Source organism: Stegodyphus dumicola, chromosome 1 (genome assembly GCF_044657685.1).
Source record: "Stegodyphus dumicola isolate Sdum_Otavi_A_Nest chromosome 1, ASM4465768v1".
In the NCBI taxonomy this organism is placed as follows: Eukaryota; Metazoa; Arthropoda; class Arachnida; order Araneae; family Eresidae; genus Stegodyphus; species Stegodyphus dumicola.
This window is the reverse complement of record NC_140768.1, coordinates 165,698,469-165,725,954: the sequence shown is the minus strand read 5'-3', so window position 1 is coordinate 165,725,954 and position 27,486 is coordinate 165,698,469. Positions and strand designations below refer to the sequence as shown.

Below are 27,486 nucleotides of genomic sequence, written 5' to 3'. Positions count from 1 at the left end.
GTTCAGTTACAAAGTTCTGCTGTTCAAGTCCTATAATTGCTGTTTTGAGAATACCAACTAATTTGTCAATCGAAATTTTTTCGTTTTCAATAACCTCTGTCACTTTCTTCGCTATCGAAAGCGAATTATAATGACAAGGCATTTAATTTAAATTATATCAAAGACAGAGTATATCGAAATGAAATACTACATTTAGTAAGCAATTATAAGCCAAATAAAATAAAAACATCTGCCCTGAAGATAAGGATAGTGGTGACAGATCAACTTCCAAGTCATTGTGCGCGGCGTTAAAGATAAGCAAAGTTTAGATAAACAAAGGATATGCCTTTATCCATTTTTTGCAGCAATTCCACTTTTTGTTTAATGGACTCCGAAACATACTTTCGCTTTGTAGATCCGTTACATATTAGTAAATATAAATCGGAAATTCTATTTGACATAATCGAAAGTTCAAGCTTACTTTTATAAAATTGCTCTAACAGTATGCAAAAAATAATAAGCCGGATCCAATTCGAAGATTAAGGAACAACGCAATCTGCAACATTAACTGAAAGAGATAATTAGAGCTTAGCTCATACCGTCCGTTATACATTAAACGCGCATTCGTAAACGTATTTTGCGCACACGCAAATTCGCAGCCGTAAAGGTCTTACGCGACGCATGCGCAGAAAGTTTATAGCTTTGAGGTCCAGAGTATAGATCATTCCGGATTATAGGTGTCCGAATTAACGACTTTTGACTGTATACAACAGCTTGTGAAACTGGTGAAATGTTAAGTATTATAGCAACAATAACAAGCCATCTAGAACTGTATTAAATATGTCATATTCTTAAATTATAGCTGTATACTCTTAAAATTAATAGTTTCTAAATTTTTTTTAATAATAATAATAATGCAGTTACAGAAGTTCTAAAGTTATTTCAGAATTAAAGTAGCCACCTCAATCAAAACTTTAAGGTTAATCACCAAGCTTGGTGATCCAAGTTCCTCTTTAAGCCGCGATTAGCACCCAGTAATTACATGCTGTCTTGATTTAGATGCTACTAAGAACACTGCAGGTAGGGAAATGCTTAAGCTGGACGGTGCAGGGAGCTGAGATGTAGAAAGGGGTGTGACCAAAGTCACGTGAGCTCTGAGATGACATCTGATTGGTGTTGAAGTATTCGTCAAAAAGTAACATATATAGAATACAAGAAAAATATAAAATAAAATGCAGAATAAATAGTTGAAAAACAATATTCTAGGTTAAATACAGATCATATACATATGTACATAGTTTCAGGAAAGCTTGATTGCAGGAAAAATACCTGAATAGCGGTGTGCACAGGTCACATGGGACACCACCATCCCAAGTGCTGGTTCTGATGAATGCTGCTTTATAGTGGACTTAGAGTTCCAATAGTCACTAAATGAAATAGATAGCAATTACGTAGGAAAGTTCTGATTGCTATCCAGGATGAAAGCAGCAAAAGGACGGAGATGTCTGTCTTCGTCTAAGATTTCATAATGAAATAGATTAAATAAATTCAGATGTTCATAGTCTTTAGCTTTCCTGAAGAACTTGTCATTTGTTTTACGTAAGAAAGTATTTAGTGGCTCGATTTTTAAGTCCCTGTGGAGTACTTCGTTCAGCACAAAGTAATGGGCACTAGTTATCAGTCTTAGAAAATGATTTTGCACAACCTGAAGCTTGTTTAAGTCAGTTTTAGTCACAGTAGTCCAGGCTGGTGAGGCATACATCATGATAGGGCAAATAGTTGAGAGATAGATTAATCTCTTTTTGGTGAGATCAAGTTTTGAAAAGCGTCCTAACATGGGATACAAGCATTTCATTACATAGATGGCTTTATTTCTCACATTATTAATGTGGTTAGTCCATGTCATTTTACTATTCAGGGTAACTCCTAAGTACTTAGCATGTTTCACAACAGGTATGGGTTCATTAAACAATAGGAGTTGCCTCTTGAGGTTCTTTTTATTTTTCTTTTTTCTGATGATGAGCAGTTGAGACTTGGATGCATTAATTTGTACTTTCCACTTTTTGAGACTTAAAATGCTTTCACCAACCATCTCACTTCTATTTTGAACATAGAAAAACATTTCAACCTTTTATACAGTGAAATTAAATACTATGTTGTTTATTTTTATTTCAACGCTCTTTCTGCGTGGTCGTTATAGATTCAAGTTAAAAATTAATTCTGACACTCTTGAAAACAGGAATAAACTAATGAAAAATAACTTGAGTAAATTTATAGCAACCTGAAAAGAAAAAAACTTTTATAAATGATGCTAATAACCAGGATATGGGGCTAAGAACCACATAAAACCTTTTCTGTGGAAAGTACTTGAATGTGGGGAGTACTAGCCTACCTGATTTTCAGAACAGTAGTTTGAAGAATGTTGAATGTGAGACTAATTAAAAATGCTTATGTAGGTCAAAATTCAATACTAAAATTGGTGAACGATATGCACAGGAAAGTGATAGATGAAGGTTTCATTTAATTTTAATATGGAAATATACTTACTGCACTTAGTTTAAATATTTTATCTCATAAGTAAAATATTAGAACATGTAAATGACTGTCTATCTCTCTCTCTTTCTTAAAGTAGATTTCATTTCTTGTAAAGTTTAGTGTCTTTAAAATAAAAATGCCTAATATATTAATTTCTTAAGCAAATGCAAATAATTAAATATACTTGTAGCAAGTCTGAGCAAAGCCAAAATCCTACAGCTGTTCTGCAGGCTTTGAAGTATTATGTACATTCCATTAAGAAAAAACCAGGTGAAGTTAAATTTATTACAACAGCAAAGACTGCAGATGAAGAATCACAAGAAATAGAGGATTCTATTGCAGGTAATAATTTTAAGATGGAGTCATCTCATTGCAACTGAAAATTTTGTTATGCTCTTTCTGTTTTTGGCAAGAATACAGATTTCTTTCTATTTTCCCTAGAAACAGATGGAAATGTGCCAATTTCTGAAAATACAGTAGTATCTGAATTTACAGATGGAATCCTTGAAGAAAAAGAGGTATTAATGAAGTGTATTTTATGTATTTTAGATAAATAAGATGTGCATCTTTAAAATTATTAAATATTTTGTTAAGATCAGAGTATAATGAACTCTTATCTAAGATACATGGTCGAGAGTAATTTCGGTCTTCTGTAGAAGTCAGTATCCTAGGAAGAATGACTATCAATGATGGCAATTGTCATAATTTGCATAATAAATTTACTGTGTTTGAAGCTCTAATCTAAAAGCCAGTTAAAGAAAGATACTGAAGTGGAATTGTGTTGCTTCAGATTACTGATATCATAATTTTAATCAAATTATATAGGAGAGACTTGTTTAATACTTAATTTTATCAAAAGTGACTAATATTTTTAAATGCAGAAAACAAGTCTTATATGTAAGGTGTAAAAATTACAAAAATCTTCCATCGTGATCTTTGGTTAGTAATTTTGAACATATTCACTGTTTGTAGAATGATATTTGCAAACTTGATTTTCTCTTTTGATTAATTACTTTGCTTCTAACAGTTTAAACTTCATAAGTAAATCAACAGTCATATTATTTCTAAAATTATAATTTTGTTTTAATATGTTTAACAGGATTTACGACTAGAAAAAATATTATTCCCATGATGTAAGATTTTTAATTTGCACTCTATTCCATTTCCAGTTTAACCATACTGGGCATTTTTTAAACATCTCTGTCATAATGATTTGTAACATGACTGTCACTTTGACACACAGCTTGTCTGTCACTTTTTCTTTCACGTTTTTAGTACTTTGCACCTTGAAATATCACTGATTTAGTGAATACTGAGCAATTAACTAAGACCTTTCTTCTTATTGACATTATAAATGTTCTTGAAATCCTAAATTTTTGTTAGCTATGAGAACAATCTATGATATCAGTCTGCATGTATAGGGAATGGAAAAATTAGTTAAAAAGGTTAAAGAACAAAGTTTGAGAATCCTTCCTAAAGTATAATATAACATAGTTTGAGAAGCCTTCCTAAAGTATAGTATAAGGGAAAAAGTGTATTTTCCCTCTTCATTTATATATTTTGAAATTCAGATCTAATATTTTGACATTTTGTTTGAATCTGTATCCCCTTATTTAACCTTAGAAATTCATTTCTAACAGTTTTTATTGTCTATATAAAATAATAAGATGTATTTAAAATAATTTTATAAATAATAATTTCATAAAATAAGAATTTACTGTAGTCTTTCGAATATACTAAATGCTTGTTATCTGTAGTCAAAAGGAAGATGATAGAAATTATAGAATTTAACTTGTTTTGCTTGAATGCAGAAAACCAAATGAAGTTTTGCTTGCTCATTGGATTTACAATCTGTAAAGGAAAAAGACAAGGTCCACATGCCAGTTTTTTGTTTTTCAAGGGTTTAGAAAAATGCCAGCTTACAGCATGATATTTAGTAATGAATTCAAGAATCGTTTTTCTCCAAAAGTTGCAGTTTACTTAAGATGTGGAAACATCTCTAGAAGTTCCTTTATTAATTTATAATACTACAAACCACACCCAGTCTTTGAAACTAAATCATTCAGATGCTGTATGTCATGTTTTTGACTATCAGATACAGCCTTACTTCTATAATTATATAGCTCTTCATAGATCTGGTGGTGATTGCAGTTATGAAGCACTAATCACATTGGAAAAACTTTGTTGCCTATAAGCCAATCAGGATTGATCGTGGCATAGAACTGGATAAGTTATGACACTGCATACTGTCTTATTAATATCAAGGAACTGATTATGGGTAGTTGCTATTAACCTTCTACAATAAATGTTTCTTGGATGAAGCTGTTCAAGCATGTTAGGCAGGTAATGAGTACGAAGTAACAAACAACAGATCTATGGATATGAATGCAACTGGCTTGCAATTGAAAGATTATATTTACTCTGTCAAATAATTATCAGCTATAAATATTTTTAATAAGCCTTGTGGGCTGATTTTTAAAATTAATTTATGAATTGTAGAAATTTAATTATATGAAATTAACTTTCTTTCATTACTTACATTATTAAAAAATTTTACATTTTCTTACATTATTAAAAAATTTTATGTTAAATTTATATGGTTTACATCTGGACTAAAACATATTATAGATATTGTTATCAGAAAAAAATTGTCAACAATCAGTGGGAAAATATTCAATAAAAAGTTAGTTGTAGATGTTATCTTACACCATTCAACAGTATTTTTGTGCAACTGGGTTAGTCTTGTTTACGATTCTTGTTTTTAACTGTGGATTGAACCTTAAATGCTATCCAGTCATTTAATCATTTTAGTGTAATGTATTTTTCATATAATAGCTCTAAACTTTCAAATTTCGGCTAATAATCTTCTCAAATATTCAGTTTAACCTCTTCATCAAACGTAACGCGTTTAGCACATTCAAGTGAAACTTCCGCAGGGCGGCCGTAACGCGCTTCAAGCGTTCTTGTGCATTTTAAAACTTTTAAATGTTTAAAACACTTTCTAAATGTTTACTTATTTGAGTTTTTATTTTTGTTTGTTCTAATACCTCCTAGAGGGTGGCACTGATCAGGCATTCTATTTCTAATCGAATTTGCTCCGGGTTTTATGAATATTCGCGCCATTTTACATAAGATACAAGACAGTGAGAGATGGCTTAAACGTCTACTCAGCAGAAAAAGAGAAAAAATAAGGTTGTGAATTCGAAAGACAAGAAGGACATATGTTTGATGAGTACAGTCCATAATAACTCGATGCTCGATGATTGATGTTGGAAAAGAATTGTAAAATAATAATAATAATAATAATAATAATAATTATAAAAGATTACAACAATAAAATGGGAGGAGTGGACTGCCTGGATCAGATGTTATCAAATTATCCTGCTGTTAGAAATAAGCAGAGATATTATTATTTTTTTCCATTATGCTTTATTTCCTTATAATTTTACTTAATATTCATTGACATTCATCCACTACGAAAGTTATGTATGGAAAGTTATGATGTACAGAGAAAACAACATTACACACTATGAAAAACAGACGGCCGCCGGGGGGGGGATTTTTGCGGACAGGGGAGGACGGTGAAAGGGTTAAACACCTTTATTTTTTATAATATAATTGTATATAACTGTGATTCAAATAAATTAAATTAATAACTAAAATTATAATTGTGTATAACTATCATTAAAATGTTGAATTTCATGTGTCTAGAAAGTATTGAAGAGAATTCTTTTATTTTCTGATTTACAGACTGATGATGAAATTGATAAGGTTACCACTGATCTAGCGTATCTGAATGCCCTTGAAGCTCCCCAAATTCCTCCTGTTTTAAGGAGACGTCCTGAAAGAAAGAAATTGACTGATGAAGAAGTGATGGCTAAATTAAGTAATTTTTACTTAAATAATTCTATAATGATTATTACAGATTTCTTCTTTTTTGAAAAAAAAAAAAAAAAAAAAAAGAGTATTATATTGAAGATAATAAGCATAGTTATTTTACAGTGAAACTACATAAATTGTAATAAAAGTATATATGTTAGTGATGCATTACAAAATAACAATGCTTAGCATTCCCTCCCTAAAAGGAAACTGTGCTTGCTATTCTATGATGTCTTTCATTTGTTTCTTGCTATTAAAATGCCATTGAGATTAAATATTATGAGAGTAGATCCAAGTATTTTGCGAATCTACGAAGTTGAGCTAAGTAAAGCATTCATCACTATATAATAATTTTTGCCATTTAAAAAAATTATAATATATTTAGTATAGTTTCCTCTTTTTGAAAGCTTGTTCTTCAATATATTTTTGTAAAATGTCTTTCTGTGGCAATATCACCAATTTTATTGAAGAATACTTTGAGAATAAGTATGGCTTCTGTAGCTCCTTAAAATGCTGCATTGCATTTCTGTAGTTGCAGTTAAATTTTTTTTTTTTTTTTTTTTTTATTATTATTACTGCTGTCTGAGAATATCATTTAAAATTTTTTTTTAAGCATTTCAAGAAAAACAAAGTATAATTTTCAGTTTTGATGAATGCATGATAGGTAAGATCATATTACATTGCTCAGTTCAATTTAAATTAATCGTTAAAAAATAATTATAATCATTAACAAGATTTTGTAATGTTATTTTAAACCATAAGTGTTGTAAATAAAATAGCTTTCTAATAGCAGCCTAGAAATGGTGAATTTCAAAATTTCTGATTTGTGTCCAGTATCATTTGCATTCACAATAAAATGGAATTATTATAAGCTCATAAGATTCATTACTTCCTCTTACCCTGAATTTCAAAATTGTCAAGCATAACATCAGCTTTGAACAGAGTTCTGTCTGGCAGCTCAATGAAAGAGCTTGAATAGGATCAAAGAACCCATTAACATTTTTGGGGGTTCATTAATCATGTGCACCATATGGTGTCTTAAGATATGCTTATTGTATCCTCATTCTGCTAAAGTTGGATGTCATATATGTCTCACATAGCATTTGTTAAGAACACAGAGAAAAGCAGAAGTGAAAATGAAAGAAAAATAATGTAAATACATTTTCCTCTATGCACGAAATATGGATCATAATATCCAAAACTTGGGTGATTTAGATTAGTAATTTTTTCAGCAAAACTTACAGAAATTCTGGAAAACATATAAAAAATACAATAAAAAGTTTCAATCAAAAGTATCCATGAAGCTTGTTGTATCCAATTTTCATACTCATGGAGGTTCATTATAACAGTATAAAATAACACTTTATAGGAAACTGGATTCGATCAAAATGTTTGTTTGTTATGTATCCATAAAGTTTTTTTATATCCAATTTTCATACTCATAGAGGTTCATTATAAGAGTATAAAATAACAGTTTATAGGAAACTGGATGGGACCAAAATATTTGTTTGTTATCAGATGGGTTTGTTATATCAAGATTTGACTGTACATATTTTTACTGTTTTGATAATCTTCTGCTTTATACTATTTTACATTAAAAAAGAAAGAGAGAGAAACCAAAAACTAACGTAGGACTGTTTAGAAGTTAAATTTGCTTTGAGAAAATTTCATTTTATTCAATAGTAAAGGTTTTAGTGTATGAGACTGGCAACAGTACGTATTTGAGAAGAAAAAAGAAATCTTTATATAGAGTATCATTTTCTTTTATTTAACCCTCTTAAGTGATACAGCTTTTTAAATTGCTCATGAAGGCCTGTATTTAAACAACATGTATTACCTAAATTTGCATAATTATTATTAGTCTGTGTTTCATAAATTTAAACTCATTATGATGATATTTACATCATTAAAGAAAATAAGAAAGCAAAATACTTTAAATTATAAACTAATATATATATAACTAGCTTTACCTGCGGATTCACTCATGTTGATGTCCTTAAATAAGTTTCAACTCCTCATGAATTTTAAAAATACACTCCGCATAAAATTTCAAAATGAAGAACATTTGAGCGCCTTAAAATGATAAAACAAAATTTTTTATTGCACACAGTAAAATGTAAATGCAATTTGTCAAGCAACAATAGCAGAAATATATAACACGAATGAATAGATCTTTAAAAAAATACAAAACAAAACATTAAATATATCACAAAAGTCAAAATTTTGATAATAGTTTTAAGTCATTAAGTTAATTAGATGTTATTAATTTAAAAATGATTTTCCACGTGTAAATCCGTAAACTTTGACCTTTTTGCCAACCCAACGGTCGACCGGATACCATCTCCTCCCCTCCGTTGCTTTCGAATCACAGCCTGTCAACAAAGAGTTAACAATAGCAAGCAGAGTATTGTTTCATCTATGATTAAGCTGGAAATAATTAAGTAACAAAAACAGTTACGCCACCATTATTCCTATCATTCAGAGAGTGACACAAGTTTATAAATTTCCAGAAATTTGGATAATTAGATCAAAAGTTATAATTTTTATCACCAATTTATTGGACCCACACGGGAAGACTCATGAAAAAATCCCTAATGTTGCTATTGAGTCGCATTCAAATTAGTGTTTTCAGAGTTTTTAATTAATTCTCAGCTGTTTAAAGTCGTACGAAGATGAGAATGGTATCGATAGGTTCCGACAAATTTTTTAGATCAGCGGATATGTGTTTCCAAATTCAATTAATCGCCGTTCCATAGCTATTTGTGAAAGTAGAAATTGGCGCATAGCCAAATCCCTTTAATAGGGAAAAACCCAACAAAGTAAGTGAAAAATGTAGGGGAAAGGTAGTTTTTAATTAATATCTTGGCTTAGTTAAAGTCGTAGGAAGACATTTTATAGCTTTACTATTATATCAAAAATATTTCTTGAAAATTTCATGATGATCAGTTAAGTAATTAAGGCGTGAAAGCATAACAAACAAACTTGCATTCACATTTATAATATTAGTAAGGATATACATGTGATAAAAAAAATCTCGTAACCAGATAAAGGTGGTCTTACCGCTGTACAGAAATAAAAAGATTTTAATGATAAATTATTTGTTTTTAATATTAAATTGTAATCTGAAGTTTTCTTCTTTAAATCTAGTTTGAATTCCATATCACGTTCATGAAACCATTATTTTTGCTTTTGATAGTATTGAGTGCAAGTAAATTTCCAGTGCTCAATGTAGTAGAAAATAGCAGGAATGAAAAGGAATCATTTATAAAAGTTCTCATTCTTGGCCTGTTTTTTAATGTATGTATGTATGTCATAAATAAATGTTAATTTCAAGAACATTTTTGTTTCCTAAACTGCGTGATATACAAATATATGTTTTATTATTTTTCAGTTAAATGATGATTATTTAATCTGTAAGTTAATATTAACTTTATGTCTGTCTGTAGTTCCCACTTGTTAATTTAATTACAAACTTTATTATTTATAACATTATAATCCTCCTATATGCTTTATACTAGAGTTTCAAATCATATGCTATCTATTCTTTTATTTCAAATTTTGGCTAATCTTTGGAATATAGTAACAGGTAGTTTGGCGACATTTTGGTAAGGCGATAAAGGTTAGGACTTTAGCAATGTATGTGGATAAAGTCAAGAGTGTGCGCAATGCCATTTTTTTGCAATTCTGGGATGTTTTTTTAAGTGAAAATAGGTCGACGTGTACATGGATGATACCGTGTATGTGCAATTCTTAAAAACGCGGCAAGCAGTTTGCGATTCTGCACTTTCTCCCAATTTCGCACCTAATCTTCATCATGATTAAGCACTTTTGTTCCATTAAAGTTCTAGCATAAGCGTAATTCGGCTATCAGATTTTTGGAAAAAAATGTTGAGTTTAAAAAAAAAAAAAAAATCCTTTACTTCGTGAAAACAAAATGGCGTCCAAACAAAAACTAGCAGGTTGCTGTAGCAGGGTTGGTCGCCAAATTTTCGCCAAAAAATCGGCAAGTTACCATAATCCAAAGATTAACTCAAATTTTAATGTATGTGTTTTTCATGATAAAATCTTTTCCTTTTTTAGAAGCAATTGTATCACCTGGTGATCCTCAGAAGAAATATTCTCTTTTGAAGAAGATTGGTTCTGGGTGAGTACGACTTAAAATTACCATTTCAGTAGTTAATACTTACCTTAATACACTGAATATTATCAAAATATTTTTTCATTATAAATTTTATTAAAATATACATTAAAAAAGGGTAAAAAAGTATATCTAAACAACAGAATTTTACGAAGAACATGTTTACCTTGATTGAAAGTTAACTTCATGTTATATGGGTGCTTGTTGGAAGAACTATTGTTATTCAATAAATGTATTTTAGAGGAATTACAAACAAAGAAATTTATTAATTATCATGTGCATTTGTAATCAATGTAATGAAGCAATGGCATAAAAATGTCTCTTTTAATAAACAATATAGTACTGTATGAGGTGGATTTGTCTTTGTGTTCAAGAAATTGAACTTAAATTTTCTTTTCAATCATTTATTGCATAATGTAATATGTACAAGTTTCTGTTTTCTGAAATACAAATATTTACATAAACATTTTATGTGTTCAAACAGTATATCTGTTAGCATTCATATTATATTGGCAGCTTTTTATTCTATCACCAAAAAGCATTCTGAATACACAAGAAGGATTGTTATAACCTTTCAGTCCTTTGAAGCATTCGAAATGCCACTATAAACTTCAAAGTATTCCACGGTGGGGAAAGGAGAATAATTAAACATGTTAATTATTGACTGGTTCTGAGACAACTATAATTTTATTCATCAGATTTTATAAAAAGATCACAAATTATTTTGCAAAAATGCTAGTTAAGTAATTAACATGTTAAATAAAACAACCCATGTAGTAATTCATTTGGTGGATAAAAATTACAATTTTTATAGGCTTTTATATAAATTTCAATGATGAGATTGAATTTTTTTTATTTGGTAAAATGAAATTGATAGTGAAAATAAGTAAAATGCCTAAGTTATATTGCTATCGTATACGTTATGGTTACATTGATAAGCAACTCCATGATAGCTATCTTGCCAGTAACTAGTATTTGTGGCATGTGCTTCACGAGATAATAGAAGCAATGGAGAGCCATACTGACTGACCCATGTGTGTTACACAGCTCACCATATTGCTCATACAGATAGCAATAACATGATTTAGTGTCAGGCTACTTCATAGTTTGACACTCACCGTATCCATGGAGTATTTGTTGAACTATTGAAGAGTATTCATTGTACATTTTCCCTTTTAATGGAAATGTTGCTTAAGTGTTAAAAGAATTTTAAAGCAATGTATGAATAAAAATTATGACAAAACTTCATCTAAAAAATTACTAATCCAGTCATTAAAACATTTGTTAAATCCATACATTTTTCTGTTTTAATTGCACACTCCTTGATATATATAATGTACAATGTTCAATGCTGTCTACATAATATAGTATTACTGAATTGGAAAAATGTGCTTTTTATATTAAACATTTAAATGAAAAAAATATCTGTTACATCAATTAGATGCATTATTCTGTTAATATATGCCTTTTTTTTTTTTTTTTTGTTGCTTTGTTATTATTTTGCTGTACTTTTTTTTTTTATTTTGAAAGACTTATTTTACTAAAACAATATTTTACCTTTTGTCTTATCATTTAGAGAAAAATAATTATAGAGAAATCTTTTCATTATTTTCAGTACATGTTCCAAATTCAGACAGAAAATAAGAGCATTAGTTTGAAATTGTAGTTTAATTTTGAAATTCTTCACAAATAGACCTATAATTAATTCATAAATATGATATCAGATTGGTCTTTTATATCCTGAAAATTTTGCACTTGTTTTTATACATTTAGATGCCATATCCACTAGTGTGTGAAACTTATGCAACAAATTCATTTTGCAACATGCAACCATGAAATTGTTAAAAATGGCTTTTTGCCATCAGTGCAGTGAAAAGCCAACTCAGTAGAAAGTGACGGATATGCAGATATCAGCACTGTGGCATCAGAGGGTACATCAGGACATGAAAAACATGAGGAGTCAGCATGTGTAGTGCAAGGCAACTTAAAAAGAAAAAAGGAAGGCACATGTCCAAGCATTTTACTGCAAGTGAAAGTGTGATTATATGTGCAGTATGGCTGCACGAAAACAAAAGGATGCCTTTCTTACATATGGTAGAATGATTGGCAAGTTTGAGTAGGGACATAGTTTGATGTCAGTCACTCAAGAGTTTGAAATTGTTAAAAGTGTTGTTTTTCATAAACTTGGAAAACCATTCAAAAAAACAGCTACAGCTATAAGAAAGGGGTCAGCCTTTCTTACAATAGTGTTAAAAACAGTGGCGATTGATGACTGATATACTATCACTCTGCAGATGAAAAAAAATGATTGAAACAAGACATCGGCAACATTTCTCAGCACGGCAATTGGACGACAGGTGTCCCAGTTTACTTTGGCCACACGACTTCATAAATGTGGCCAATTCGCGTGCTGTACTGAATGCTGCGTACCATTAACAGTTGTCCATTGGCAGCAGCCATCGGCAGTGATGTAGAGAACACAAAGACTGGACACCTCATCAGTGGACTCAACGTCATCTCTATAAGAGTCATTTTAGTCTGAAGTAATTCTTGGCACCATTTGGAGAGAAGTAGACACATGCTTCATTCCACTAATATAGAGAAAGGAAGTGTTGGGGTAGTCCTGTTGTGCTGTTATGGGGAGACATTATGATGAACGGGCTGGCAGAGTACCATATTTTTGACAGAGGTTCACTTACCAGTGATCATTATTATAAAGTTATCCACTCTCCATGTGCATCTTTTTTTGGGTGCCATTAGTCCTGACTTTGTTTTTATGGATGGCAATGCACAGAACACATGCTGCTGAGGAGCTCCTGAAAAGTGAAGATATCCTCAGAAGAATGGATTGGCCAGTTTGCTCACCTGATTAAATTCCATTGAACTTGTATAGGGAATTTTAGGGAGATGCCTAGTGGCATGATCACACCCTTCAGAGAACATCAGTCAAATGTCCCTTGAAGAATAGGAATTCTTACCCCAAGAATTATTAACTAATCTGGTATTGAGTTTCGACAGATTATGCAATGCAGCCATTGCATTTAGGGCTGGTCATATTCCATACTATGGTTCCTTGGCTTTGTTCTACCTCTTGGCTGGACAGTTTTTTGTGTCAACAACATTCTGTCAATAAAGGTTTTTCCTGTTGAATCTATGCTGTCACTTAAGTCACTTAAGTTTCACATACTGGTATATTATCAAGACAGTATGACTGATTGTTTACAGATAATTTTGAGAGATGTCATCAGATGTATTTAAAATTTGTTAAACATATGACCATGATTAATTACATTATAATTGTATGCAAAATTATTTTTATATGCATAAAACATTATTCGTAAAAAAAACTCTTGAATAAAATTAAATGAATATATTTAAGAGGATACATAGCATCATAACACATAAATGCACACTATATGAAACAAAAACAGTATAACTTCTCTAAGGTGATTTCTGTATAGGGTTGAGTCACATTAATATAACCATTTCCTACATTTGACATCAGCCCTAAGTGAGCAGTGACATAAGGCATGTTTCAATTGTAGAGTTGGTGAGTAGTTTATTATAGGCATTTGAGAAACATTTCAGTTGCTGTTTTCAGAAATATGCAGAGTGATTTGGCAAACTTACAAAAAGGAATGATTATTGGCTTTCGGGACAAGAGTGGCAGCATTTCAGGCAATGCACAGTTTGTGAACTGTTCATGTGCTGCTGTAGTAAAAGTATAATATGAATAGCAAAATGGCACTACATAAAATAAGTGATGTGAAAACTGCTTGTGGCTGTGGCTACAGTGGAGCAACTTTCTGTTCAAATGAATTTGCGTTATCACAATTGCTCATGACACTGAAAATGTTAAATTCTAGCATGATAAATGGGAAAAGGAGAGGGGGAAATAAAGGTTAATAAAGTTCTAAGATGTGGGCTTTTACGTTCTATTTAAAATTCTTCTTTAACCCCTTACTCGTCGTGCCCATGTCTCGCATGGGCAACTAATACGAATAAATTTTATCACACCTGTATCTCACACGGGCTCTGCTTTTGCAAAAAAAGGTCAAGGAATACCAATTTTTATCGTGCCTGTATCAATTATATTTACACAGATGGTAGCATAATACTTGTAAGTTGATTAGATAAAGGTAGTATGCAGATTTAGAATATTTTCCCCATTAGAACATATTTTGAAAGGATGCAGTTTCATTGCTCATTGCTTTTCGTGTTTAGTGTTTGTAAAATGAGTAGTTCAAGTGAACAAGAGGATTTAAATTTTGAAGAATCGGAAAGTGATTCAGAAAGCAGCTTTTTTTCAGGTGTTTCTGATTCTGAAGATGGTAACGATCCCGCTCAACTTCTACCAGGGCGCCAATGGAACCAAATTATGTCGGATGTCCCAGATATTTGTCCTCCACATTTTCAGTTCAAATTGTTGCCTGAAGTGAATATTTCATTTCAAGCCAGTGCAGGCGTTTTACAATATTATGAACATTTTATAAATGATGAAATAGTGGATGTAATTGTGAAAGAGACTAATCGTTATGCTGAGCAATCAGGTAATGTTGTTGGGAAAAGGAAACTGAAAGGTAGAAGAGAATGGAAACCTGTATTGGCACATGAAATCCATTTGTTCCTTGCACTTTCAGTTTTACAAGGTATTGTAAAAAAACCTGAAGAAAGCATGTTAAGAAAACATCAGTAGATACTTTTTTCCATAAGATAATGTCATATAATCGATACTGTGAAATAAAAAAATACTTGCATTTTGTGAACAATGATTCTTATGATTAAAAAAAAAAAAAATCATCCTAACCTGAAACTCTACAAAATTTGGCCTAATTGTGAGCATCAGAATAAAGTATATCAGAAAACAATTACTCGAGAAAGAGATATTACCATAGATGAAATGCTGATGTTGTATAAAGGACGTTTATCATGGCGCTAGTATGTACCCTTGAAAAAAGCACAATTTGGTATCAAAACATACATGCTAAGCGAATCTAGTTCTGGTTTTATATAGTCATTTATCATATATACCAGGAAAAATACTTTGTTTCATCTTAAATTCTGATCTCTCTCGGTACCTTCACAAGTTGTTATGACTCTGATGATGGCATTATTGAAACAAGGTTACTGCATCACCTTAGATAACTACTATACGTCACCAGAATTATGTGATATCCTTTTGACAACAGATGTGGTTGGAACTGTTATACTAAACAAAAAAGATTTACCTTTAGCATTGAAAAATAAAAAATTAAAAACTGACAAAGTTATATCATTTAGATGCAGCAAAATCCTCGCTCTCAAATGGAAGGACAAAAAGGAAGTAACAATGTTATCATCTCTTCATGATTCTGAAACTGTCAAAGTAATGACCCAAAGTAAAAAACTGAAAACAAAACCAAAGGTAGTAATTTACTACAATAATACAGTGGGAGGTTTGGATCTTGTAGATCAGTATCTTTCTAGTTATCAAGTAGCAAGAAATGGTGGGGGAAAATATTATAAAAAATATTCTTTCACCTTTTAGACCAAGCCGTTTTCAATGCTTTTCAAGTTTATAAAAAAGTAGGTGGAGAAAAGTCACATTTAAAGTTTAGACTGGATTTAATTGATGAAATAATTGACAAATACCATACTTTTATCAATTTTTCATTTATTTGAATGACAATTTTTGAAGCCTACATAACCTACTGAAAAAAAGAAAACACTTCCAGAGAATGTAAAGTGTGTTCATCAAAGAAGAATGCAAATGGAAAATGAATTAAGAGAGAAACAAGGTATTATTGTAAAGATTGTAATGTAGGACTGTGCATACCATGTTTCAAACTTTACCATACCCAGAAAAATTATTAATTTTTTGAAAAAATATTACAGCTGTTATTGATGTTAAATAAAAGCCAAAGCCTCACCATTTGCAGTTAATAGTGTATGTTATTTAAATGTACGTGATTTTTCTCTCTCCAAAATTTACGTGTAATCTTAAAGGCCTGTATTAAAGCTTTTCTGCCAGCTTGGGTGTAAGAGGAAAGCCAAATATAAAGTAAAACAAGTTAATAAAAAATTGTACATATTTAAAAAACTGTTAAATTTAACGAAAAATAGTGTTTATTATGTGAGTTTATTTTAAATTTCTTAAGCATTAAAAACATTAATAAAAAATTGATGATTTTTGAATAAATTTTGTCAAAATTTTGCGACAAGTAAGGTGTTAATAAAAGCTATACTATCTCATGGTTTGATGGTCATTTTTTATACGAATATAATTTGAAATGAAAAATGTTGTATGTTGTAACAATAACTAATATTCTGTAACAAATGATTAAATAAAATTTTGTTTGTAATGTAAAGTAAAATTTTTGCAGGGCATCAGGTATGGTTTATACTGCTTTAGATAAATCAAGTGGAGAAAAAGTTGCAATAAAGACCATGGATATAGATCAGCAACCCCAAAAAGAGTTGATAATAACAGAAATTAAAGTGATGCAACAAAATAAGTATGTTTCAGTTTATTGGATTATTCATTATTTGCATTTCCTGCAAAGTACATTTGGAATCTTAATTAAATGATTTTTATAAATAAATGGTAGATATCTGACTGACTGTGATAAAGCATGGAAGAATTATCTGTTATTTGCTGATATCTTCCCGAAAAACTTTCTGAAGACCCATAGTATGTAGTTGCATTATAAATAAAATGATCATAGTTCTTTGGTTTACTTGGTTATGGCAAAGCATACAAAGGCCGACTACTTTTTTATTTGGCTACTGTGGGATCATAGAAATTGAATTGGTTATATATATATCACAATTAGCATGGAAGATATACATTTTACTATATTTTTCCTTTTTATTACGCACTTTTTAATACCATTTTACGACATTATTATTAATGTCGTGGCTTTTCATATGTTTTACTAAGAAAATTGGGATTAAAAAAAAAAAAAAAAAAAAATTCCTCAACAAGTTTTTTGAGGTGAAGGGGGTTCTGCTGTAGTATTTCTGCATATACTGAGTCATATAAAATGTCTTCACATTTTTTTGCCACTTACTAATATAATACGCTTTAGTGCAGGTTAGTCATAATTTTATCGTGCAAAATACGGTTCAGTAAAATCACTCAATATGTGAACACATCAGCACATGCACTAAAACTATATACAAAATTTATTTACAAAAATTTTAACTATTCTAAATTACTCTAAAACAAGAGTTCAAATCATTGTTACCGGGTCAGTCGGTACTTGCTACAGTTCTTCAGAATAGAGTGCAACTACAGGGTTACCAAAAAGTACAAAGTCTAGTTAGGTGCTTCAGCGCTAACTAACGGCAGTCACACCACCACTAGATAGTGTTGGTGTCTATATATCTGCCAACACTCACCTGATTGTCTCAAATAAACATGTGCTTAAAAAGTGACATTCAGCTTCCATTGTTTGTGAAAATAGTTTTCTAACTCGTTGATCATGTAAAAAATTATATTGATTTTAAAATGAGTCAAATATCGAAGAAATACACTACATGATGCTTTTTTACTATAAAAAATTTACCTTTACTATAATAAAAGGTAAAAATGTTGCAAAAACATGCGAAAAATTTGGGAAGTGTATGATGAGAATGCTGTGAGTGAACGAAGTACCTAGGAGAGGTTTCCTCGAATCCATTCTGGAAATTTTGGTCAAAGATGCAACTCGCTTTGGTTGGCCAGTCACTGAAAATGGTCAATCAAATTTTGCAACTGGTGGAGCAAGACCAGCATGCAAGCTGTCAGGATATACCAGGGGCACTAAACATCAACCACATGACAGTTTGGAAACATTTGAAAACAGCAATTTACAAAAAGAAGCTTGATGTTTGGGTGCCACATGAATTATCGCAAAGAAATTTGATTGACCGAATTACCATCAGTGAAATGCAACGAAATCAATGCATTTTTGAATTGAATCATTATACAGTGGCTCTCGAAAGTGTTTGTACACTTATGATTTTCATTGAAATAGGGCTCTATTTATTAATTAAAAGTAAACTTTCTGAATGAGATTTTAATAATAAGATCTATAATTTATTCGTAACAAAATTGCATGAAATATTTTTAAAATATTGTGAAGCTTTATTTTTAAGAAATTATTAATAAAAAAATGACAAACATTTTATCTCGCAAAAGTCTTCGTACACTTCAAAAAAATGTTGGCATATTAGTAAATATTTTCATTTTTCGTTAAATGAATATTTAGTAGGATATCCTTTAGCATCCACAACAGCTTTTAAACGTCTGGAATAGATTTTACTACTTTTTTTGTAAATTCTGTATCGATGTTCATCCATTCTTTCATCATGACTGTTTTCAGTTCTCTTTTCGTTTCGATGTCGTGTTTTCGCACTTTAACCTCCAGTTCTTTCCAAATGTGTTCTATGGAGTTTAAAATCTGGCAACTGAGGTGGTGTTTTCAAAACTTGTGGACAATTATAGAGACACCACAGGCAAAAGTTGCGAGCCGTATGCTTAGGATTGTTATCATGATTAAAAATAAAGTTGTTTCCAGTACCCAAAGTTTGGGCTGATAATTTTAATCCTCCGAGCATTACGGGTTTAGCTCTAAAATTTCAAAGTTCCTCAAAATGTCATGAATAAGTGGTATTTTCTTGATTTTAATTAATAAATGACTCTCTCATTTTGTACTTTGATTCCTTTTCTTCCAATAAACCGAAAGGTTTGGATGTATAATTACAGATACATTAAAAACTAGCAGAAATTTTCATGTATAATGAATATAGAAGGCAGCCTTCTATGCGAAATTTTCCGGCCGTAATGCTGGGAGGGTTAAATTGTCTCTAAAAATGTTTAAATAAAGAGAATGATTCATTATGCCATCAATAAATACCAAATTACCTAATCCTGATGCACCCCCACACAAGCCTCTACCACCTGTTCCAACTAAGTTCTTAGAATAATGTTCCTCATTTTTTCTTCTTCTTCATACAGTTATATATACGGAACCAAAAATGTTAAATTTGCTTTCGTCAGCAAATAGGACATTATTCAATACGTATCTGGTGTATTTATCATTGATTTTAAGAATGAAAGTCTAAGCTTTCTGTTTTTCTCACTAACAAAAAATTGTTTACGGGCAGAACGGCCATGTAATCCAGCTTCTGTGAAAACTCATTGAACAGTTTCAGGTGAAATTGCAGAAACTTTGCATTAAATTCTACAGAAACTTTTACAGCACTGAAACATGGTTTTTTTACAAATTTTCTAATAATAAATCTCTCATCACGTTTAGTTAACTTTCTCAGTTGAATTTTTCTTGCCTTGTTTTCAATCTGATTTTCTTCTTTGAAGCGTTTTATCACATACTTCACCGTAGAATGGGATAAATTAACTAATTTAGCTATATTTCGAATTGATTTACCACTACTTTGGTGAAAAATTATAAATTTTCAAATGCTGTTTGTAATTTCTTTATGACTGCGACGAATTTTTCAATAATAAATAGAATATTATGAAGTTAAACAATAAAAAATTAAAGTATACGATTTTTTAAATGCCACCACAATGCAAAAAATTTTAAAAAGCGGCAAACTATAATCCTAATTTTGATTTTATCCAAAAATATTTCAGTGAACGAAAACTTTTGTGAGATAAAATGTTTATCATTTTTGTATTATTAATTTCTTAAAAATAAAGTTTCGCTATATTATTTTAAAAAATTGTCATGTAATTTTGTTACAAATAGATTATAGATCTTATTATTAAAATCTCTTTCAGAAAGTTTACTTTTAATTAATGGATAGTCCTTTTTCAATGAAAATCATAAGTGTACGAATACTTTTGGGTATGAGAATAACAAATGCAAGCAATCATGGTCAAAGGCTAGTGATCTAAACATGACTTCAAAGCCTGGATTATTGCCAAACAAGGTTATGTTGAGTGTTTGGTGGGATTGGAAGGGAATTGTCCATTATGAGCTGCTGCAACCTGGTGAAACCATCAATTTGGCCCTGTACTGTGTACAACTCGACCGTTTGAATGAAGCAATCTAGAAAGAGCGACAAGAATTGGCCAACAGAAATGGAGTTGTGTTCCATCATGACAGTGCATGGCCACACACATCTTTGCTGGCTTGGAACAAATTGACAGAGTTTGGTTGGGAAGTTTTGATGCATCCACCATACAGCCTGGACCTTGCACTGTCTGACTACCATCAACTTTTTCAACAATAAACGACAGAAGTACTACACCAATACAATTATGAAGCTACCTGAAAAATAGCAAAAGTTCATAGATAATAATGGCCAATATGTACTTGATTAAAATATTGATTTTCAGTAAAGAAAATTTTTGTTCAAAAATGTACCAAAAAACTGCGGAGACTTTTTATGTAGCCCAATATTTTGTAGTGCTGTGAAAAATAATTTAAGCATTATACTTTGTTACACATTCATATATTTTGTTTAGATTTATATAGTCAGAAAAATAAATTAATTTTTTAATGGATCTGCTTATTTATTTCTGATTCTGTTTATTTCTTTTCTTAAAAAAATGCTGGGAGTTAAGCCAGATTTTCTTATGAGTCATTAAATCATGACAGGTAACTACACTGAAGTCATACTAAAGCAGATGAACTGTACTTATAAAGGAAGATTTTTGCTCACCTTCTTTTACTATTATGATTGTACCCTTAAAATCAGAATAATGGGAGGATAGAATTAGGACAGTTATTAAGATTAAGCTCCTTTCATGATTGCTTGTAAATAAATAAATACTTTGTGTTAACAAAAAAGCATATTTTTTGTTAGTTTAATCTGTGCCATCAAAAACGTTGTGGATGCTTGTTATCATAATTGTTGCCGAGAGAATTTAACATCATTCGCAAATTTAAAATGTATTATAGACATTGTGGATGCTTGTTATCATAATTGTTGCCGAGAGAATTTAACATCATTCGCAAATTTAAAATGTATTATGAATTTAGTATTAAATCTAACACTTATTTCATTCTACTTTATGAGTTTTTAATATAGTTTTTTTGTTTGTTTCAAATTTCATTGCCAGAAGGGAGTTCTTTTTTTAATTTTTTTTTAAATTTCTATTATAGGCATCCAAATCTGGTTAATTTTGTTGAAAGTTATTTAGTAGATGGTTCCTTGTGGGTAGTAATGGAATATCTAGAAGGTGGACCTCTAACAGATGTTGTTACTGAAGTATTCATGCAAGAAAATCAGATAGCTTCTGTGTGCCGAGAAACGCTTCGGGCCATTGCATTCTTACATTCTAAAGGCATTATTCATCGTGATATAAAGAGTGATAATGTCTTGCTTGGAATGGATGGTTCTGTTAAAGTTACTGATTTTGGCTTCTGTGCACAGATTTCTCCAGAAGAAAAAAGGCAAACTGTTGTTGGAACACCATATTGGATGGCTCCAGAAGTTGTCACCCGCAAGCAGTATGGCAATAAAATTGACATATGGAGTTTAGGTATTATGGTTATTGAAATGATTGAAGGAGAGCCACCATATTTGAATGAGACTCCTCTGAAAGCATTATATTTAATTGCTACAAATGGAAAACCCAACATAAAAAATAAAGAAAAACTGTCCGTTGAATTACGTGATTTCCTTGACAAGTGCCTTGAAGTTGATGTTGAAAAAAGAGCAACAGCTGAGGAACTTTTAATGCATCCTTTTATGTGTAAAGCAGAGAATCTTTCTACAATAACCCCTCTGATCAGAGCAGCAAGGGTTCTTAAAAAATGAGGTTGTTGATAGTGTATTAATTTGTTTCAGAATCTATGCCTTTTTCCTACTTCATCTGTTAATATGTTGTTATTCATATGACCTAGTCAGAGGAAAAGTATTTTATTATTGCATGTTTATATTGTGATGTACTTAAAATGTTTGTGGATTTATTTTTGAAAAAAACTATTTTAATTGTTTTAGATATCAGCCTCAGTCTGCTAGAAATGTAATTGAGGTATATTTAACTTTTATAGTTTTATAATTAGAGAACTTTTTAAAAAAGAGTGACAAATATTATATAGTATGTAAAATTTTATATATCCTCTTTGCATTTAAAATCATTCAAAATATTTTGGAGGCCTTTTTTTTATTTGTATAAATCTGTATTCATATGATATTAATAAATTTTATTCTGTACTGTGAGGATATTTACACAGTCATGGCTGTATACTATTGCATTTATACATATTACAGTTACTATGTCTGCTAATTAGATATTCATGATTTATCATAACCAGTAAAATTGAAAATTAAAGAAATAAAAAGTTCATAAAATATGTGTGTTGAGCAGGAATAGGTGTAATTTATGGAAATATAGTACTCAAAACCAGTTATCCAGTGACAATTTTATCTGAGAGTATTAAATATTGCATTCTTAGTTCAAACAAGTGTTTTATTACTTCAACAACAAAAATGATGCTTTATTATCAATACTTTCCAAGAGCGTTGACACAAAGCATGAATTTTATTATTCTGTCATCTGAAGAAACTGAGTAACACTATGCAGTAAAGCAACATTTTTTTTTTTTTTTTTTTTTTTTTTTTTTTCCCATTACTGCATCACTATTGAGGATTAGGCTAAAACACTGGGAACTTATACAGAAAAATTTTGATGATTGGCATACAGCACAATCGAGGGTTTTGTAAATTTACTGATCATGCTTTTCCGAGTGTTGTTAACATCTTTTCCTTTCCAATTATTAAATTAAATCTGGATTCTTTGCACATGCGCAATTAACTGAAGTACATTCATGCTGTAGGAATTATTTGATCAAATTTCATTCAGTACAAAAGTAATCACATACAAAAAGAAAATAAATAAATACATAAAAAAAAAAAAAAAAAGGTCAGTGCAAGGAGAAAATGTGGTGGAGAGAAAAAATGGTGAAGTTTTTTGATAAAGAACTCTTTTTGTAAAAATGCATCAAAAAATTTATATATCTACTAATGAAATTACTATTTAAGTAATTCGCTCTGAAACAAGGGGAGGATTAATAAATTAAAAATTATACTAATAACTTCAGCACTGTTGATTTTCTTAAACTGAATTCCTACCTAATTCTGCTGTTATGTTCTATGAAGATGCAGTTAGATCAATAATGGTACAAAAAGTTTTAGAATTGAAATTTTTAATTTATTAAAAGAAAGGTTCTTAATCCCCCCTTTTTACCTTGTTTTCTGTTAACTCCAGAAAAGTCTTTAGAAGAGAGCTAATTGCAATTATATGATCCATATCTGCTGTCAACATGAACAGGCTTGCTTATTTTGCAGAATACTAACTTACCTGCTATGAAGTGTGTCTAAGTTGAAGCACAGTATTTGAAGATTCTGGAAAAATTAATTCTCAACACATGCCGAATAATTCCTGAATGAATTATCTAAATAAATTCAAGGCAATTTTAAGGCGCAACAGAATACACACTCAAAATTAGCGTTTTCGTCTAAAGCACAAAATTTGCAGATTCACAGTCCCTATTTACTAAAAAAAGAGAGTGTGGATATGGAAAATACTAAATACTGTCAATAATAAAATTTTGATAAATCTCCTTTTCCAATCAAAATATGTTATATTTTTTAGAAAAGTTTTTTCACGTTAAAAAAAGGGGTAAATTTTTTTTTTTAAATTCATTGTGCTGAATTTGGGGGGGGGGTAATTTAAAATTGAGTGCATTACAGGCATTTGGTAATTAAGTGGATTTGGATTTTTAGAGTTCTTTAATGCTTTTATACTTAAGAGAAAATATATTGTAAATGTACAGTGTGACATATTCTGAATAATATTGTAACTATATAAAACATTGATATACTTTTAATACATGGGACACTATGTATAAAAGAAATTTCTTAATAATGAGCAGTTTTATTTTTATTCAAAGATTGCATTTTATATGTTGTTGTACGAAATTGCTGAACACTTGTAATTAATGCATTCACTGGGAATGACCAATACCCATTGGTCATACAGCCACCTCATTACCTGCATCACTAGAGATGAATGACTTAGTCCACGAAAGTGGAGAAGTTCCACCTTTTGATAGATCGATGAAGCTTCCACTGCTCCTCTCCTATCCCAAATCTCGAGAGAGGATTTTAGATTCACAAGTTTTTTAAGTGTCCCCATGTCACACAGCATGCAGTTATGAACATCCAAGCCTTTTCTAAGATTCGAATCTGAAGAAGATATGGCAGCCAGCCATGCTAACCACTATACCAATCAGGGTGGTGCATTTAATGTAGATTTAAATACTTTTTTAAAATGTAGATGGGAAAGTGCATGAAAATTCAATTTTATCGATGAGATGCAGTAACAAACAGTTTGTAAACCAATTTGTTGTTTTGTGGTTTTTATTTCTTGAATTTCTTTTCACTCATTCTGAATCAAAGAGGTAGTAGATACATCTTATCTTATTCATTGTTATTTAGTTTTCATGTTTTTTATGTTTATATTGTAAATATGATTTAGAGCAGTGTTTCTCAACTGGATTTACTCCAAGGACCGGTAAAATATTTTGGTACATTCTCGTGGGCCGGTAAGTTTTAATAATTCGACACATTGGCACAATTTTGTGACATAAAAAAATCATCATGGATAATATTATTTTCTAAACTATAAACTATTGTTATTGTAATGTAGGTGTTGTTGTAATATCGGTTGTCGGCCAATGGCACTTCTGATTTTGGTCAGATAGCTTGATATTTCGTGGACTGGCAGTTAAGAAACACTGATTTAGAGTATCTAACTGCAATTTGCTAGAAGCTTATTCATCTATGGAGATTGTGTTTGCAAAATATTGAATATAACATAATCAAAATGAAGATAGCAGATAAATTTAGAAAAGTAACCTATATATATGTTAAATATTGTTCATTTTTATGCTTTACATTTCATTCCTATTTATACTTCTTTTTTAATAATTTGTCTGTGATCAACATTTTTACTTAGTAATTTTTTATTATTTTTATAGGTTTTTATCAATATAAAAAATAATGCAGAATAATTTGTATTAATCAAAGTCTTTTGTGTTAAAAGTCATGTCATTCCTTCATAAAATGTTAATACCTTGCTAAAGTTAAAAATACTCATTAAAATTTTATATGTGACTTAATCATAAAAGTGCTTCTTATATTAGAACTAACATATTTAGAATAATGTAATTTATGATATTCAAGTAATTATTTTATACCTTTGGTGTGATAATTTGTAACAGTGTTCCCTTCTTTTCATTATTGGGCAGAGAAGGAATGAACAAAATTTCAGATATTGATTTTGGCTATTTGTTGAGATGCATATCTTTAGTACTGATATATCTCATAGTAATCTTTGCATCTTACATAATTTTAAATAATGAATTTATTATTATTTTTTTATGTTTACTTTATTAACTAAATGAATTGCATCATCTAAGCAAGCATTTATTTTTGATTAAAAAAATGTTTTATCATACAAATTTTAAATTACATTTGCTGCGAGTCTTTTTGAAGAGGTGTTGTTATTTATTTTCATGTTGGTTAAAATACTAATGACACAAACAAAGACACCAGCAACTCGGCAAATATTGCTGTTGCACAAGACATAAAGTCTTTATTTTTCATACAACTGGCAAAGCCTGGTTATGAGATAAGATCTTTAATTTATTTTTCATACTGTATGTAGTTGCATAACAAACTGAAATGGTATAAAAACAATAAACAAACTTCTTAATAATTATATTCTTATTTTTTAATAACATGCCTAAATTTACATGCTATTTTCAATTTCTATACCCGATAATTTTTAAGAATATATGCTGCAATGTTGTAATTAATGAAATTTTTTTAATTTTAATGCCGTGCATTATACACCTCGGTACAGACTAATCATTATGTTTTCTATTTATATATTCCACTTGATGTTTGGATACAGGCATTACATGAAAATAGATATACTTAAAGGCAATTACTATATCTACCATGTATCAAATGATATAATTTATCTTAAGTTGTAATTCATCTTAAGTTACTTTCGGTATATTTCTAGACCAATATTGACATTTGATCCCCTCAATTAGGTTGTATTCACAATTTTTTTTTTAAATGCCAGTCTACATTTCTCAGTTTTCTAATAGATAAATCATCCCTTAAAGTGTCACTACTTTTTTAAATATTTCTTAAAATGGTATGTATTCTGTCATTTATTTAAAGCATTCATCGGAAAAACTCAGTATGAAATCAAATGCTTAGGAATAAACTAAAAAGTCTTTGAACCTTTGTAAAATGTTGTGCAGAATCTTGATGGATTTCCATTTTTAAGGATATTACCAGAAAACATATAGAACTTCATTTATATATAGCAAGAAAGATGTATTCATGTATGGTGTCTGATAAGTAGAGTATCACAGGGTTAATTGCCACTTTTAAAGACACTGGATAAGTTATGAAGGAAATAGAGTAACTTAGATGCAGGATAACTTAACTTTAATATAGGGATCAGTTACAAGTCATCGTTTACAAGAAAAAGATTAATGGCAAGAAAGAGCCATCATTTTTATCATCAAAAAAGTATGTTATTAAAGTGGCAGCATGAATTGAATATGTGTGTTGCAAACAAGGAGACATTGTTTTGAACAGATTCTGTAAAATTTCCTGTGATGTGCATTTGATGAGCAAACTCTTTTTTTTTTTTTTTTTTTTTCTGTATATAAATGACTTGTAGATTCTTCAAATTTTTTACCTTTTCATTAATCAATTAAAAATTTCAGTGAAAGTTATATCTCATTTATTGTAATTTTTTCATTGCATTGTATTATTTTATATATAAGCCAATAAAGTGATCTGAAGATCTGTGTTCATTCTTAAGATTATAAAGAACATTATAAAATTGGACGACATGCTTGTTAAGAATTCATTATGCGAGTTGATTCCTTAATGATTCATTCTGTTTTCTTTATTTAAATTTTTTT

At 30.2% G+C, this 27,486-nt stretch overlaps 1 protein-coding gene and 1 long non-coding RNA gene across 4 annotated transcripts in view; one reads left to right on the top strand and one right to left on the bottom strand.

The window, feature by feature from the left end:
* Positions 1-27,365, top strand: part of LOC118202826 (serine/threonine-protein kinase PAK 1-like) — a 34,728-nt gene extending 7,363 nt beyond the window's left edge. For 2 of the 3 annotated variants that reach the window (XM_035375030.2, XM_035375029.2), the window contains exons 3-8: positions 2,705-2,856; positions 2,956-3,032; positions 6,265-6,400; positions 10,474-10,537; positions 16,894-17,025; positions 21,628-27,365. In XM_035375030.2, the coding sequence (XP_035230921.1) occupies positions 2,705-2,856; positions 2,956-3,032; positions 6,265-6,400; positions 10,474-10,537; positions 16,894-17,025; positions 21,628-22,285 (1,219 nt within the window). In that variant the 3' untranslated portion in view covers positions 22,286-27,365. The remainder of the gene's footprint in view (positions 1-2,704; positions 2,857-2,955; positions 3,033-6,264; positions 6,401-10,473; positions 10,538-16,893; positions 17,026-21,627) is intronic. The other variant, XM_035375031.2, reaches the window with a different exon arrangement.
* Positions 6,219-27,486, bottom strand: part of LOC146999386 (uncharacterized) — a 79,001-nt gene continuing 57,733 nt past the window's right edge. Inside the window, exons 2-3 of the long non-coding RNA XR_015042876.1 lie at positions 8,364-8,466; positions 6,219-6,355 (exon numbers count right to left, since the gene is read on the bottom strand). This is a non-coding gene — a long non-coding RNA (uncharacterized LOC146999386). The remainder of the gene's footprint in view (positions 6,356-8,363; positions 8,467-27,486) is intronic.